Source organism: Eretmochelys imbricata, chromosome 5 (genome assembly GCF_965152235.1).
Source record: "Eretmochelys imbricata isolate rEreImb1 chromosome 5, rEreImb1.hap1, whole genome shotgun sequence".
Lineage (NCBI taxonomy): Eukaryota > Metazoa > Chordata > Testudines > Cheloniidae > Eretmochelys > Eretmochelys imbricata.
Window position 1 is genome coordinate 97,682,630 of NC_135576.1, and position 15,339 is coordinate 97,697,968.

At 40.7% G+C, this 15,339-nt stretch overlaps 1 protein-coding gene across 1 annotated transcript in view; it reads right to left on the reverse strand.

Moving 5' to 3' along the window:
- Positions 1 to 234: 234 nt before the first annotated feature.
- TMC1 (transmembrane channel like 1) overlaps positions 235 to 15,339 on the reverse strand; it is a 79,664-nt gene continuing 64,559 nt past the window's right edge. Inside the window, exons 14-20 of the mRNA XM_077818029.1 lie at positions 14,413 to 14,541; positions 9,802 to 9,869; positions 5,607 to 5,846; positions 3,730 to 3,855; positions 1,850 to 1,928; positions 1,619 to 1,742; positions 235 to 512 (exon numbers count right to left, since the gene is read on the reverse strand). Of these exons, the coding sequence (XP_077674155.1) occupies positions 235 to 512; positions 1,619 to 1,742; positions 1,850 to 1,928; positions 3,730 to 3,855; positions 5,607 to 5,846; positions 9,802 to 9,869; positions 14,413 to 14,541 (1,044 nt within the window). The remainder of the gene's footprint in view (positions 513 to 1,618; positions 1,743 to 1,849; positions 1,929 to 3,729; positions 3,856 to 5,606; positions 5,847 to 9,801; positions 9,870 to 14,412; positions 14,542 to 15,339) is intronic.

A 15,339-nucleotide genomic window follows, 5' to 3' on the forward strand; every position in this document is an offset into this window, starting at 1 on the left:
CATGACAACATATATCCTTCCAAGACATTCAAATGAACAATAAGACTAATGCAGTGGTTTCTGTTAGATATTGGTACTGAAGCCCCCAATCCTGAAAATACTTAGGCACACTGAGCAACTTCATGCACAGGAGGAGTCGCATTGAAATCAATGGGACACCTCGTTTGTTGGCTGGATCAGGGCCATTGTTTTTGCCAGGATTGTACCATTTAATCCTGTAGCTCACTTTTACTATTATCTGTAGTTAGGAGTGCCCCTTGGCATTCTTGGGTGTCCTCCAGGAAAACCTTCAAAGCGTGGATTTCTGGGGGAGTAGCCGGGCATGCCATATCCTCTTGGCACTGGTGGTCGAGTCACAGCTATGTGTGGGGGCGGAGCAAGGCTTCCTCCTCTGCCATGCAAGGAATAATGAGCATTTGGGCCAGGTCCGTGCTGCTGGGAGGGGCTTGCTTCCTGTTGATGGCTGGTCTTCTTTTTCTTAGACTCTTTGTCACCTCGTCCTTTCTGGGTACCTAAAATGTATTTAGAAAACCAAACTGAGTCATAGAACAGAGATTACCTGTTAGAGCAGTGCTGCGGCATGTCAGCCGCAGACTGTAGGAGCACCAGCAGGCTCTGCCAACCCCATCTCTTAGAGGGAGGTTATGGGGAGTGATCCAGCAGCTCTCCCCTGAAGTTTTCCAGTCAGCCCTTCCCATCCTCCAAGACCTTAGGTAAGGAACGTAGAAGCCCCCACCCCTACAGAAGGCAGCACCAAGTAAGTGGAGGCAGTTTCTAGGGCTACTGGAGGAGTGAGGGCAGTGTGAGAGAGATGGCAAAACTCAGCAATTTCATTATAAAACCGGCCAATTTCAGCAGGGTGCGCTTGGAATTCCCCACATAGCTCTGCTGAAGTGCCTCATTCCTGACCTACAACCTCCCTAACATTCCAGCCCTGACTTCTCCTGCTGCCAATTATGCCAAACGGTGTGCTTGTTTTGCGGCATGGACAATGAGGACAGTAGTGCCTGAGTGCAGAGGGGAGAGCACACCACTCCCTCTTTAAGGCAGGTAGGGCTGCCACATACGCAGCCCGGGACCATGCCTAGGTTGACTGAGCCAGAATTCTTCCTGAGGATTCCTACTACATCATGGCCTTGCTGCGCCCCCCAGCCCCCACCCCCCTTGCAGGAGCCCGGACTTAAAAGCCACAACCTGGCCCTCAATATTCCAATATAAAAATTACTATAGTATTCTGCAGTAAAACTTCAGTCTAGCAAAACACTTATGCACATGCTTAGTTTTTAAGTGTGCAAATAGTCCCACTAACATTAAGAACCTGCTTAAGAGCTTTGCTGGATTGGGGCCTAACAGTCCAAAGTAATACAGCTTGCAGTTTGTTACTACTGTAGGGTTCTGGATTGTTACTGAATGAGACTAATATTTCTTATAAGGGAAGGAGAAAGACCAATGCCATAAAGATTAACCTGGTGACTGCAAGCTTCTGTACTGTGGTTAATTTGCACTGTTTAATTTTCATGACTGTCCCTCTCAGGGTGTCACTGTACAGTAAGTAAAGAAGTTGAGACAGTGTAGAGGGATGGTAGCAAATATACAGACATCTTCAGAGCAGTCGCACCTTGATCTGCTGCAGAGTCTTGTTTGCTTCCTTGCTGCTTGGGTTTAGCCTCAAGGGAGTTTTCTTCCATCTCCCGTGATTGCTGTGCTTTTTGTTTGTTTCTCTTTTTGTTTTCCTCAGCTTGCTGGTCAAAGGGGAGAGAGGGAAACATACCTTAATTACTTAAACCATTTCTCTACTGTTTCAGAACAATAAAAAGTAACAGTTCTACCCTCTTTATGGCATCCTTACACTTTGTAGCTTCTTTTTGAGATCCAAGTTAGCTTCCTTGTAGGATTTGGATGTAGCATTGAGATAATAGATACTCAATCTAAATTTTAAAGGAAAAAGAATATATTTTGTTAGGTAACAATTATAAAATCTAACACAATTCTTAATAAAGCCACATAACAATAAATAGGTTGTCCTTATCCTCTATAGTGTGTTAACATGAAGAGTGGCTTTTATTCCACTATCCTGTCTTATTAACACTAACGTTTTGACAGTTCAGTTATGTGCTTCTTCACAGGAGAAAGAAAATACATCTCTACTTGAGATCCCAGAACAACCCAAATGAAAAATTCACTTTCCCTATCTAAGAAGCCTCCTTTCAGTTACAGTAGTTAAGGAGGCAGTTCCATCCAGCTGTTCTTCCATAACATGGGTGTTCTGCAAAATTGACTTGTAAAAGATGTATAATATGTTTTTCAAATGACCAAAAGTTGTTTATAAAATCCTTTAAACTTGCACAACAATAGGCAAATTCAAGTGCTGTAGTGACAGCAAAGACAAAAAGCAAAAACATGGAAAACTAGGTGATTTTTTGTTCTAAATCAGAATCTTCCAGATCACAAAATCACAAATACATGGCATAATTTTCTTTGTTAAATAACTGTAAGAAATTAGCACATTTTCACCCCCTACTCTCACCTAATGAAACTCTAACTGGATATCCAGCCATGTGATGTTTTTATAATGACATTAACAGTGTGTCATGCTCCTGGTTGAAATAAGTGATTAATCTTCTCCCTATTTTGTTGTCTCTGGTTTGCCTTGTATTGTCTTTGCCTTTGTTTTGGGCCACAGTCACCTAATGCAAAATATGAGTTGCTCTCCTTGAAATCAACGGGAGCTACCCATATTCTTCATTGAGAGTCTTTCTGTATGTAGTATGATTGTCACCAAGTCTTTGCCACATTTCATCTCAAAATTGCATTCTGCCTGTGTAAGTTCCTTCTGCAGTTTCTATTACACTTACTGTTTTTCACTTCCTGTTCTAAAATATTTGGCAGTATAACTGTGCTCTGTTAAATCATGACTGAATTTCACCCAAGAGGTAGCTGCATTTTTGTGTGTACTAAGTGATCCTATAAAGTGATCCTTTGTAAAATCCCTTGGGATTAAAGATATCAGGATTATTATTCTTATTCAGGACTGATTTATGGACAAATGACCATTCGTAGTCCAAAGCCTCAGAAAAGTTGACTTTGGACAGGGAACTTCTAGTACAAGGAGGTAGCAATCATGGCTTGCTGCACACCTCTTACACGGGGGTTTTAGCCAAAGAATCTAGATTGGAAGCCCTCTATGTGGCTTCTCTGCTACATGCCCCCAACTCTTACCTCACACCTAGTTTAGCAAAATGATGGTAGTTCTGCTGCTTTTCAAGCCTCTTTATTATTATACTAAAACCCAAGATGCCCAGAAACAGGCTTAAAGAAAGCTCTTTATCAGGGGAATAGCACTTCTGAGAGTTCTCTACTAAACATGCTAGGTTTTATGATGTGCAGTTCTGCCCAAAAGACTGATTAAATTTGCTGTGGTTTGGACCCCATATAGTTTTTTTGCTTCTTAATTATTTTTGTTGTTTTGGTAACAAAACAAGACAAAAATTAAGCCATTGAACAAGAGAGAGAGATTGGGAAGCCTGCCCTTTGTGCAACTACACATTAATTATGATCAAGAAAAAGGGTCATGAATACTTCAAGGCCCTCAACACAAGGCAATCAGTGTTGTACTTGACTGTGTTTCCAGTGGACTATGGTGGTGGAGGCTTGACATGAAAGGAATTGGGTAGAGATTCACATAGGAAAGCTTTATCTACAGTATCAGAGTTAAGATACTGTACTTACACCATAAGCAATATGAAGGGCAGGATCAGTCCAGGGTTAGAAGCATAACTAAATACTTTTCCAAACCAGGAAGGGAAGTCATTCTCCAAGGTTTCTGAAATGACCTCAAACATTCTGGTTTTCCCACTGTTAAAAACAAAAATTAACCCTGTATCATAAACCCTGCCAATGCCAGTGTAGCATTGTGTATCAACATACAACATATTATCAGACCAGGGATGGGCCCAACAATAAGTTATTGTCATTCACAGTATTTAAATGCTCTTTACTGAACCGATTTTAAGAAAAACATTACTTTTTATACATGTTAACATATTAAAGCAGCACAGAAAAAGTTAACAGTGGTAGCTTGTTCATGCAACTTCATTCCTTGGGGAGTGGGGCAGAGGAAATCTTACTGAAGCTGTTCTAGTTTATCTAATCCTGAATTACACAAGGTCCAGGATTGCAGTTACAGAGACCAGTCCCCAGATGTCACCCTTTATGTCTTCTATGATCTGATTTACTAAATGAAAATTGTCAATCAGTATCACCTGCTATGTATCAGTTCTGTGAAATCCAGCCAGTTTCGTGTCTCAGCAGATTTGCTATTATTTCATACATTTCTCCCATATAATGATGGTGATGTGACACACTACTGGAAAACATCTCCTGAATGATTTGCCTATACCCAAAGGAACTTTTAGAGCTAAGGCATCAAGACTTCTGTGCCTTTAGAAGATGCACTGGGATCACTTTACTAATGAATTTTTCAAGCCCTTCACTGGAAACCAGATCTCCATTTTACTGCTCTTCTCCTTTTACTCCATTAACACATTTTTGCAAGCAGATATCAAAGACTCAAACATTTTAAAATCTAAATGTCGTGTCTAACTATTGCTTGCTTACTAGTGTAATATGTCACACTAAATGGCAAACAGAGATGTTGAAGATTTCTCCCCTGGTATTTCACTTCTGCAATGCACAGGGTGAAGAATAGGGTATGGGATCAGTTGGTTCTTGGATGAGCAGATGTCTTCTTAGCTATATCCCCCTCTGCCACTACCTACCTGCAGGGGAATGTAGGCCATCTTTTTCAAAACCAACTAGTGATTCTGGATGCCTAACCTGAGACACCTTAAAGACTGGTGAAGAGTCGGTGTTCAGCACCTTCTGAAAATTCCCTTTCAGGTGTTTCAAGCTGGCTACCTGAAAACTGAGGTGCTCACAATCACTAGTCCCTTTTGAAAATGTAGGCCACGTTATCTGGGATACTGTTTATTCTTATTTCAATATGCATGGATTTACACACATAATTGCTGTCAACCCTTTCTTTCAATCATTCCTGAGAATGTCAAAGGATGACTCACAGCACCAGAAATATATTATAACAGTGCTACTGAATCTAACTCCCTGAAGTACTGCAGAGAGTCTCAGAAATTTGAGATGGAAAAGCCCTATTCAGTCATCTAGTCTTCCCCTCTGCTATTGCTAGATCCCTTTCTGCAGTACTATTCTAAATGTTCTGTCTCCCAAGCAATGAGTCTATTCTACACTCTAACAGATCATCTCAAGCAGGTAGAGAATGTATCTCTAACAGAATGGTTCTCTATTCCTTACATATAATTTCAGACTTGATCACACTAGTAAGAAACTTTTTTAAAAAAAGAATTTCTGTCTCACCAGTTAGTGAATACTTTTTAAATAGTTAATCATTTCTCTCACATTTAATTCATCTTCAGAGATTATGGTCCTATGCACAAGTAAAATTAGCATAGTTTATAAAGTGCCACCACTTAGTAAGGAAGTTCGTGTTAGTTATGTCATTCACTGTACAGTAGTCATACCATGAGATAACCTATTTGTTAAGAAAGAGATGGATATAAAATGTGAAGGACCTGAATGGGCCGCAGTCAAAGGATGGTGGGATAGAGACAATAGTGTACACAGCAGGCAGAGTAGAGAGGAAGAGAATAAAGAGCAGCATGGCCATGTAGAAGTTATTGGATCTAGAGGCTTTGAAGACCCTCTCGTGAGGGACATTGCAGCACATCACAGCCCAGCATTGCAGATACATCGAGGTGTGGAGACGGAACACATTGATAGCTGGCAAGCATGGAGCGTAAAAAGAACCCATCCTAGAAACAAAGAAGAAAGCGCTCTGTAAAACTCTGCAGCCTTAGATACACCATAACTCTTCACCCACCCTGGGCTTTCCTATCCTCTTGTTTTGCAGCCACACACAATGCACTCCGTTTTGTAGCTTATGAAACCTTGTTTAACTCTTTTTATTGGTCTTGGCTCTGTTTCTTCCATTGACTTCATGGCATATGGCTAAAATACTCTAAATCAACTCTTTCCAAGTCTCAAGACTTCCCCAACCCCCGCTTTTCTTTCTCCAAATGAATTTTAAGCACCCAGTCAGAAAACTGTTATTGATTTCCCCCTTTCACTTTCTTCTTCTTTAAATGGTTCTTTCATTTTCAAATCCACTCAGATAATTTCAGAGTAACAGCCGTGTTAGTCTGTATTCGCAAAAAGAAAAGGAGTACTTGTGGCACCTTAGAGACTAACCAGAGGTGAGCTGTAGCTCACAAAAGCTTATGCTCAAATAAATTGGTTAGTCTCTAAGGTGCCACAAGTATTCCTTTTCTTTTTTCAGATAGATTGTCACTCATTTATAGAACAGATAATCCCAAACATTACACGCCATAATCTCTTGCAGGCTTGATGAGTATCTTGTTTTATCATAATCCAGCATGGTCTTAATTTAATTTGCTATTGTCTTATTAATATTTTTGCTGTCTCCTGAGCTGACATTTATTTCACTTATTCTGTTATGATGGTGTGACCGAGAGCACTCCTGTATTCACAGATTATTGTAATAATCTTTGTGGAAAATATGCCTTGTGGGGTATCATTTAAAAACTAATAACATACCGATCATTAATATTCTTGTGTAATGTATCTATGGAATGTGTAGTAAGAGGTATGAACATAAACTGAAATTATTATTACGAAGTGTTTACCAGTTTCACAAAGACAAAGGACAAACTGACGCATCTAGCCTGGTATCATCAAAGTTGATTAGCAATCACTGGTCAAATGGCCATTCTTTGGCAACAAAGGAGACAGCAACAGATTGATCTGTATTTGAGCAAACAATAACAAGGAACCTCTTTCACTCCATGTCTCTTTCCTCACAGCTGGAATGAACTTCATCTAGGGGTAACCCTCAGGAAAATGCATTTCAAAGGGTGATTGGACTATAAACGTGGGGGGGCAAAAACACCACAGGTTCTCTCTCTTTTTTTGCCTAACACAAAGGAACCATCCCTTTGACTTTAGGGGAGAGATTCTGACCTGAGAATTTGGTCAGCCCAGTAGCTGGGAACATGTATTAAGGATTTTACCTTGAACCAAATAAAGCTTGTAAAGTTTTGGCTACTAGGAAGCATTTTATCTTTATTATTCTGGTAACTATTTCTGACTTTAATATCTTATACTTGTACTCATTTAAAACCTCTCTCTCTTTGTAGTTGCACCCAAATGTGACACACAGTTATTTAGTGCCTGATTCTAATTAAGTACCTATTGATTCTGATAAATGTTGTTAGTTGTTTATAGTTACATGTTTATGACTTTAAAACACTGGGCATTCATGTTCTTTGGCCTGAGCTCACTCTTCCTGCCCCTCTGATTTGAGGATCTAATCCTATTTACCAGTGTGGCTAAGTGGATGGGACCCAGAAGATTTGATTCTATTTCCAGCTCTGCCATTGGTCCACCAGAGGACCTTGACCTCTTCTCTATGCCTCAGTTTCCCCATGTTTAAAATTGGGATAATGGTCTTTCCCTTTATGGAGTGCACTTGGAGATCTGTGGATGAAAAATGCTATATAAGAGCTAGGTATTACTATTATATTGTAATTTTACCCCCTTCTTCTTTTCATCTGTTCTTAATGGAAAGAGACCATACAGACTCTGCTAGTCCTTGGCTGAAGGCACATACTACACCTTGTGCCCCTGATCATACTCTCACTGAAATCAGTTGCAAAACTTTCACTGACTCCAGTCAGTTGAGGATCAAGCTAATTTGTGCCCATTATCATCATTTTTAGGTACAACATTTGAAGCAATGCAGAGTAAATTTTGCAGATGGCTCACTGATATGCAAATTCACATGAGAAGGTTTACATTCCATTCACTTTACAGAACAGGAAGCCTTTCTATAAAGAGAGAAATGAATCTCCCTGCATACACGTGCAAATTTACACACACGCAGGCCTTTCAAATCCTCTCCAGTTACAGGCTAGACACAGCCACACCAAAAGCTCTCCTGTCACTACAGTTCAAGTGAGTACATGTGTGTGCAGCTCGAAATAATTCTAGAAATATACAATAACTAATTATATATTTTATTAAAATTTTTACTAAAATAGTTATTCATTATTTTATTGCTGTAATTTTTACTGTCTCTCTTAATTTCACTTGAGATGATCATATGTTTATTATAAATGATAAATCACTAAAAAACATAACAGCTCAAGTTCACTGCTTGATATAGGCAACATTAGCTAACATGTTATGGTCTCGCTCCTACAGTATGTAGCAGGCAGGTGGACTGCTAGGTCCATGTGGATCCCACATTGGGGACCATGCTATATTAGAAAGTGTATATTGTGACAGAGTATAGAAGTGTATAGTATCTGTATGTGAATCAGGTATTAAACATGAAATGTTCTGAAAATAATCAAAAAGAAACCCAGTCTGATTCCGAAACCAACCTCCCAACTTCTCCTAACCAAAGGCTGACTTTCAATCCCCTCCCATCTTCCCTGCCCCCCAAAAAGTGCTAATTATGGTAGTGGAAAGAGAGTTCCATTCATGCTGCATAAACTTGGGAGTGCATTTTATACTACAGCTGTATCCTCTTGATGAACAGTGGAGTGAGTGCAGCAGAAATGTTAAGTATGAGCAACTGGGGTGTCAGTTGCTGCTGTCTTTATGATCACACAACAATATGCTGTTTTACAAGCTAATTTGTTTGTTTAACCTTGAGTGCCAGGTAGACACTGGCCCTGTGGATTTTCAATGTACGTAGGGCCAGATTAACCAACAGGCCCATATTTCTGTTTCTCTGTGATATATGTGATGAGCAGACTGGCTGCAGCATGAGGCTGCTGCTCCAGGCCTAGATTAGATGCACAGGAGGCTGGATACACATGAGTTCCGCTGTGAGTACCAGGGGCTGCTCCAGTTCTCTTGGTGGCCAGGAAAGGGGGACATCCCCAGCTGCTGTCTGGGTACCCAGAAGAAGACTAACTCCCCCTAATGCACTAGAGACTTGGGCCCTATGAGCCTAATTCTGCTCTCACTTGCACCCATATAGAGACTGAAGTCCAATTAAGTTATATCAGAGTAAAAGCACTGTAGAGCATAGTCGGTCCCTGTCTTTACAAGTGAGGGTTGAGAGGCATGCCCAGCAGTATATGTCAGTATAGGTCCCAATAATGGAGCGAGGGATCATTCCTGAGTGATGTAAATCACTCCACAAAAGGACTTAGCATGCTGCCCCACAGTGGTCCCAGCACTTACTAGCTCAGTTCATGAAGACCAGCAATGGGTCTCAAACTCAGGTCTGTCATAGCACAGCTGAGCACTACCACTAAGTGATCCATTAGTTCACACTGGCAGATTTATTTAGGTATTTATTTATCTCTGCTCCGACAATGCACAGCAGCTATAAACCTAACTTTACAGCTGCTGTGTGTCATCAGAGCAGTGCAAAAGATAGCAGGGAATATTGCTGAATCTGGGACTGTCTCACCACTGTTACCCTAATTCTTTGCTGATTTAACTCCACTGATTTCAAGGTATCCAGTTTGATACCTATTGAGCTACAGTGGCATAAAACTGGAGTAATACAGTGGTGAATCAAGCCCAGCATTTCAGAAGTGGCAAATATGTGAATTTCTGTGTTTCATGCTTGATTTCACAGGCTACGTGAAAAAATCCACACAGCGCTGCTGGCTAAGCTGACCTAGTATACAACAGTCTGTTAATACCATACATGTTCTCTGCCACACCTACCAGATCATGCCTTGGTTAAAGATCAGTCCCAGCACATTTCCACTTATATCAAACTCTGAATAGGAAGGCTGAAAGAAAAGGCACAAATGCTTCCATTAGGCTTGCAGATAATGTTTTAAACTGACACAGAGGAGTAGATTAAAACTGTCATCTACAACAGCAACAACATATTGGCAATGTCTTCTCAAGACTCTTCTGTTGCGTATTAACAATGATTCATGAAACAAATGAATATGACTCAAGACCAGTGTGTTGCCTTCAGTACAGCCTCCAATATTTCATTATAAATCTTATTGAGCTCTTTGAAGAGGTGAAGGTAGTACTGGAAAGTACAAAGAGTTCCATTCTTATTGGATATGCTTTGAACTTTTAAAACAATGATTCATAGATTCTAGAAGGAACAACTGAGATCATCTAGTCTGACCTCTTGCATAACATAGGCCGTAGGATTTCCCTGAATTAATTCCTATTTAAATTAGAGGATATCTCTTTAGAAAATATATTCTATCCTGTCCAGCAATGGAGAATCCACCACAACCCTGGGTAAATTGTTCCAATTAACACTTGCTAATTACCCTTACTGTTAAAAATGTGTACCTTATTTCTGGCCTGAATTTGTCTAGCTTCAATTGATCTTCTTATCTGTTTGACTGTTAGGCTGAAGAGTCCTCTATAATCAGCTTTTCCCACCATGTAAGCAATTAGACTGTGATCAAGTCACCATTAATTTTCTCTTTGATAAACTAAATAGATTGCACTCCTTAAGCCTATTGCTAGAGGGTGTGTTTTCCAATCCTTTCATCATTCTCATGGCTCTTCTCTGAACTCTTTCCAATTTATTAACAACGTTCTTGAATTGTGTACTCCAGAACTGGACATAGTATTCCAGGAATGGTCACCTTTGGGCACTTATCTATGTATAAGTAAATGTGTGTGTGTGTGTGTGTGTGTGTGTGTTAGAGCTAGTCAGAATATACTGGGGCAGGGGGGAAACCAGGGGAAGGTTTCTCTGGAAAAGGTTGCACAGGCAACCTTAGGAAATACTATAACCTGTGTACTTGACTTTGCAACCTTTATGTTCTCTTAACGTAGCTTTTTTGTATGAAATATACATGTCTATATAGTACTGTGATATGTATGCTGTTTATATAGCTTTTGCTCTAAAGTAAAAGAATACTGCCAGCCAATACAAATTCTCACTATTTTATGGATAAGTAAAGTGGATTTTAGTTTACTTCACACAATTTCAACAAAACTCTCAGTTTACTACTAGTGATGATGGAAGAGGCAGAATGAACACAGCTTGATTTTTTTTCCCCCAAATTAAATCGTGTCAACAGGGTTGGTAGTGGGAGAATCTGAGGCAGATTCACTAGTAAATTCTGGCTGCTTTGTGTGCTCCAACAGCATCTATAAACCTGTCTTAATTGGCTTGGATTTTGGCTGCTTTACATTACTAGGGCAGCACAAGGTATCTAGATTGCACCGGTGAATCTGGACCCTTCACTTTTGACTTGTAAACTGAGCAAATCTCTTAAATGTGATCTTGTATTATCCACAGCTAGTTCATTTAGCTTCATCAACCAGTAAATGTATTAGTGGCACTTAGTGAATAATAATAACAAAAATAAGGAATCCGCTTACTCCCAAGTAAACATTCCATTCAGCTTTCATTAACATTTTATCTGAGCCTCCCATTTGCTGACTAGGATCACTGACAATGCATATTCCCAGGCACGCAGTCAAGAGTGTGTGACTATCCTGTCAAAGTGTAGCTGTGCATGGCAGGCCTGCTCAAGTGTAAAAGGTATGAGACAAGGTATTGCTCTTTTAGTCCACACTTAATTAGAGCTCTTGATCATCCAGCCTATGCTTTATTGATGTATTTGTTATTCTTTTAACATACAAGAAGGTAGTAGCTAAAAGCAATGGGGAAGCAAAAATTAGGCAGTGGTATGAAATACTAACTGGAGAAACTGAAAAGCTAAATGGCTGAATAGATCTCCTGCTTCAAATGTAAAAACTAGAAACTAAGACCAGCCTGTTTAATACTTTAAATCTAAGTGAGTAAAGCAGTGTCGATACTATTCTGAGGGCTAAATGACATCTTTTATGAGTCAGGAAAAGAGGGAGGAGGAGCATGCCCAAAGTAGCTGGGTCAAGAGGCATGATCTCTTAGTCGGGTGCAATGGCTCCGGGGCACTAGGTGGAGCACAATGAGCAACAGGACTTGTTTCAAGTTGAGGGCCCATTCAGCAATGTACTGAAGCACACACCATTTTTAAGTGTGAGTAGCCCGTTGACTTTAGTAAGATTATTCCCATGCTTAAAGTCATAGCTTGGCCTAAGCCTCTATCACCTCATTGACACTTGTTCTTAAACAGTACCTGTAACATCTTTCCCAGGAATCCGGGACAGTATTATATTTTGGGGTAATGATGATGATCTAACAAGTGACATTTCTTACTGTTTGCATTTGGCCAGGCTTTAGAAACCACCAGGAAGCAAATTGGCATTTTTTTCATCTTTTTTCTAAAGCCAACAACATTCCCTGCAGAGAATAATAAAGGAGTTTCTGCCACTCTGGTTCAGGGACTGTGATTATCATCCATGCAGTAAGATTTATAGTACATGTGCTCCCATGGCCTTTGGTACAAGCAATATGCAGATGATACTCAGTTCTATATCTCCTTCACGTCAAAGTCTGGCACCTCCACCTTTCCCAGGGCTTCAGCGAGATAAGCACCTACGTGAAGAGCAGCTGGCTGCTCTTAACACTGGGCAAATCAGAGGAGCAGTTTGTAGGAAGAGGGAAACAGGCCAAATCTATAACATCACTCTGAATGGATGGCATCTGCTCTCCCATTATTAGAGTGGCATGAAGGCTTGGAGTCATTCTGGACTTTTCAGTGCTCCTGAATCCCCTAATAGCCATAGTACCCCAAAACGCCTGTTGCTACCGTTGGCCAGTGAGGAGGCTGTGCCCCTTTCTGTCCGATGTAAGATTGGCCACAATGATTCATGCGTTCCTCACCTCTGGGCTCACTGGCTGTGGTAAAGCCATTTACCACAATGGCTGTGGTAAATCTGAAGACTAACGAAGCTCCAGCTGGTCCAACATGCAGCAGCCCATCTACTAAGTAGCACAGAGCAATGAGAGTACATCATTCCAGAGCTTCACATGGCACACTGACTCCCTGTCCAACACTGAGTTTCATTTATGTGCCTGGCTTTGACATTACAGAGACTTTACCTGGTTATCTCAGGAACTGCCTTTCTCTTGAGACCAACCACAATAGCTCTATTTGTCAGGGGGGTGTTGGTGTTAACAGAGCTAAGGCTGAAACTTGCCACAACAGAGTACTTTCTCAGTGGCTGGCTCATAGCTATGGAACTCTTCCACCAGAAACCAGAATGGCAAGCATCCTAATCACCTTGCACTAGCTGTCCCTGAGTAATAACTCGACTGAATGGCTCAGTGTCATTTTTTCCCCTGAAGATACCTCCTAATATAAGTAATAATACATCCATGCATACTTTCATGGCATAATACGAGGAGAGAGGGATGGATGAGAAACAAAAGGAGATTACAGTTTTACACACTGCATTCTATTTACTGTGTTGGTGTTAAATATTACCAGGATGGGTGCACTAGAAATACCAAGAAATTAACTGTGTAAGGGAACTCTGTTTACACTTAAAACTTTTCTACACTATGAGTCATTTACCGGTATAGCTATCCCTGTATACTCTAACCGCAAAAGCACTCCTAGTGTTGGCACAGCTTATATCAGCAAAACTATGCTTTACCAGTATACCCCTTCCCTGAATAAAGCAAGCTATGTTGGTAAAAGCACCATTTTGTTGGTATAACTGTATCTACACTAGGGGCTTTTGCAGGCATATCTAGTCAGACAGGGTTCACAGCCCCGACAAACATAGCTGTGCCAGAAGAAGTCTTTAGTGTAGACATAGAATTAAGTTTACATCAAGTTCAATTCTGAATGCTTTCTATTGTTGGATAGTGAAACCAGGAAAGAGCTGGCCTTAGAAAACATTATACAGACTAAGGATGAAATCATTGCTCCATGGAAGTCCATGGGATTTTACAAAAGACTTAAATGAAGCCACAGGCTTTCATTCTAGATATTCCGAATACACCTGTCACCAAACAAATTGAGTCACTGATTAAATCAGGTGAATGTTCTATGATCATGATTAATCTTAGTTAAAACAGTGTTCCAACTAAAACAATTTCTAGCATATCTAAAACCAGTTCTTTGATGTTTTTCCCCCATCCCACTGGCTGGCTTAGTCATAAAAGAAACCATTTAAAGCCTGATCTACAGCTCACAGAAGCCTTTCCAGTGACTTCAGTAGGATATAGATTAGATCCTTTAAAATGTAAATGTGTATAAACAAAGCAAAGTAGCAAGAGAGACAAAAGGAGAGGAGAAAAGATAATATTTAATGTTGTTCAGGGATTTTGAAGATGATGGGTCTTGTCTTCCCTGAACTTGGGATGCTCAAGATTAAAATACAAATTACTACCAACACGTCAAGTGATAATCTGACAATGGAATTGAGAGAGAGAGAGAGAGAGATACTTACAAATCCATACTCCAAGTCCCAGCACCAGCAGTAATTGAAAAACCTGACAAAGACAGCTCTCAGGAAATCCCCAATTATAATTGTGATGTATGTTGTCATAGTGTCAGAGATTGTCAGTCGCACAAATTCCTGTTGATGCAATGTTTTCTTTTAAGAGAAAGTTTAGTAATAAACAAACAATACTGGGAGACATCCCCAGATGTGTTCAGCACATTTTAGAAGAGAGGGGAACTTTCAGCCCCTTTACTATCCCTACTGATCCCTGGGGATTGCCAGGGGCCAAATTGACCCCCAGCATGTTAAAGCTGTACTGCTGTAACATGCTGGGACTGCTGTAACATGGTGAATAACAGCCTGCTAAGTGACCACTACCAACTGGGACTGCCAGAGTGTAATCCAGTCCCGTAGATGATATCCTAAGTCCCCTTTTTACCCCGACACTAAGCATTCAAACATGTAGGGTGGAACATCCTCTCTTTCCTCCCGCCAATTCCCACAGGAGTTGGAGAGGGAGGAAGATGGAAAATCTCAACATAAAAGTTGCTCCATGCCCACATCCCTCTGGGAGGCCCCAGTAGATGCTTCACCACTTATCAGGCCTCACCCCAGACCTACTCTTCCCTCAATTTTTGGTCCTATTATTGTGGTTTCCAGAAAGTCAGTCACTGTCACTGATTGGTCTCAAGCGCTGCTGAACTAAAACCTTTGTTCCTCTGAGGCACACAACAGATTGAGTTCTACAGCTTGTAATTCTGCACCAGTGCGTCCAGCAGAGAGTCTGCTAAACTGTTAGTGTCTTCCAGGCTAGCTGCCCCCAACCGGTGACATCTCCACTGGGCTTTCTGAAAGGACTGTAAGATTTCCCAGTGAAGATCCTGATTTCCAGATGGGGAAATTGGCAGTGTGACTCGAGCATCAAAAGCCAGG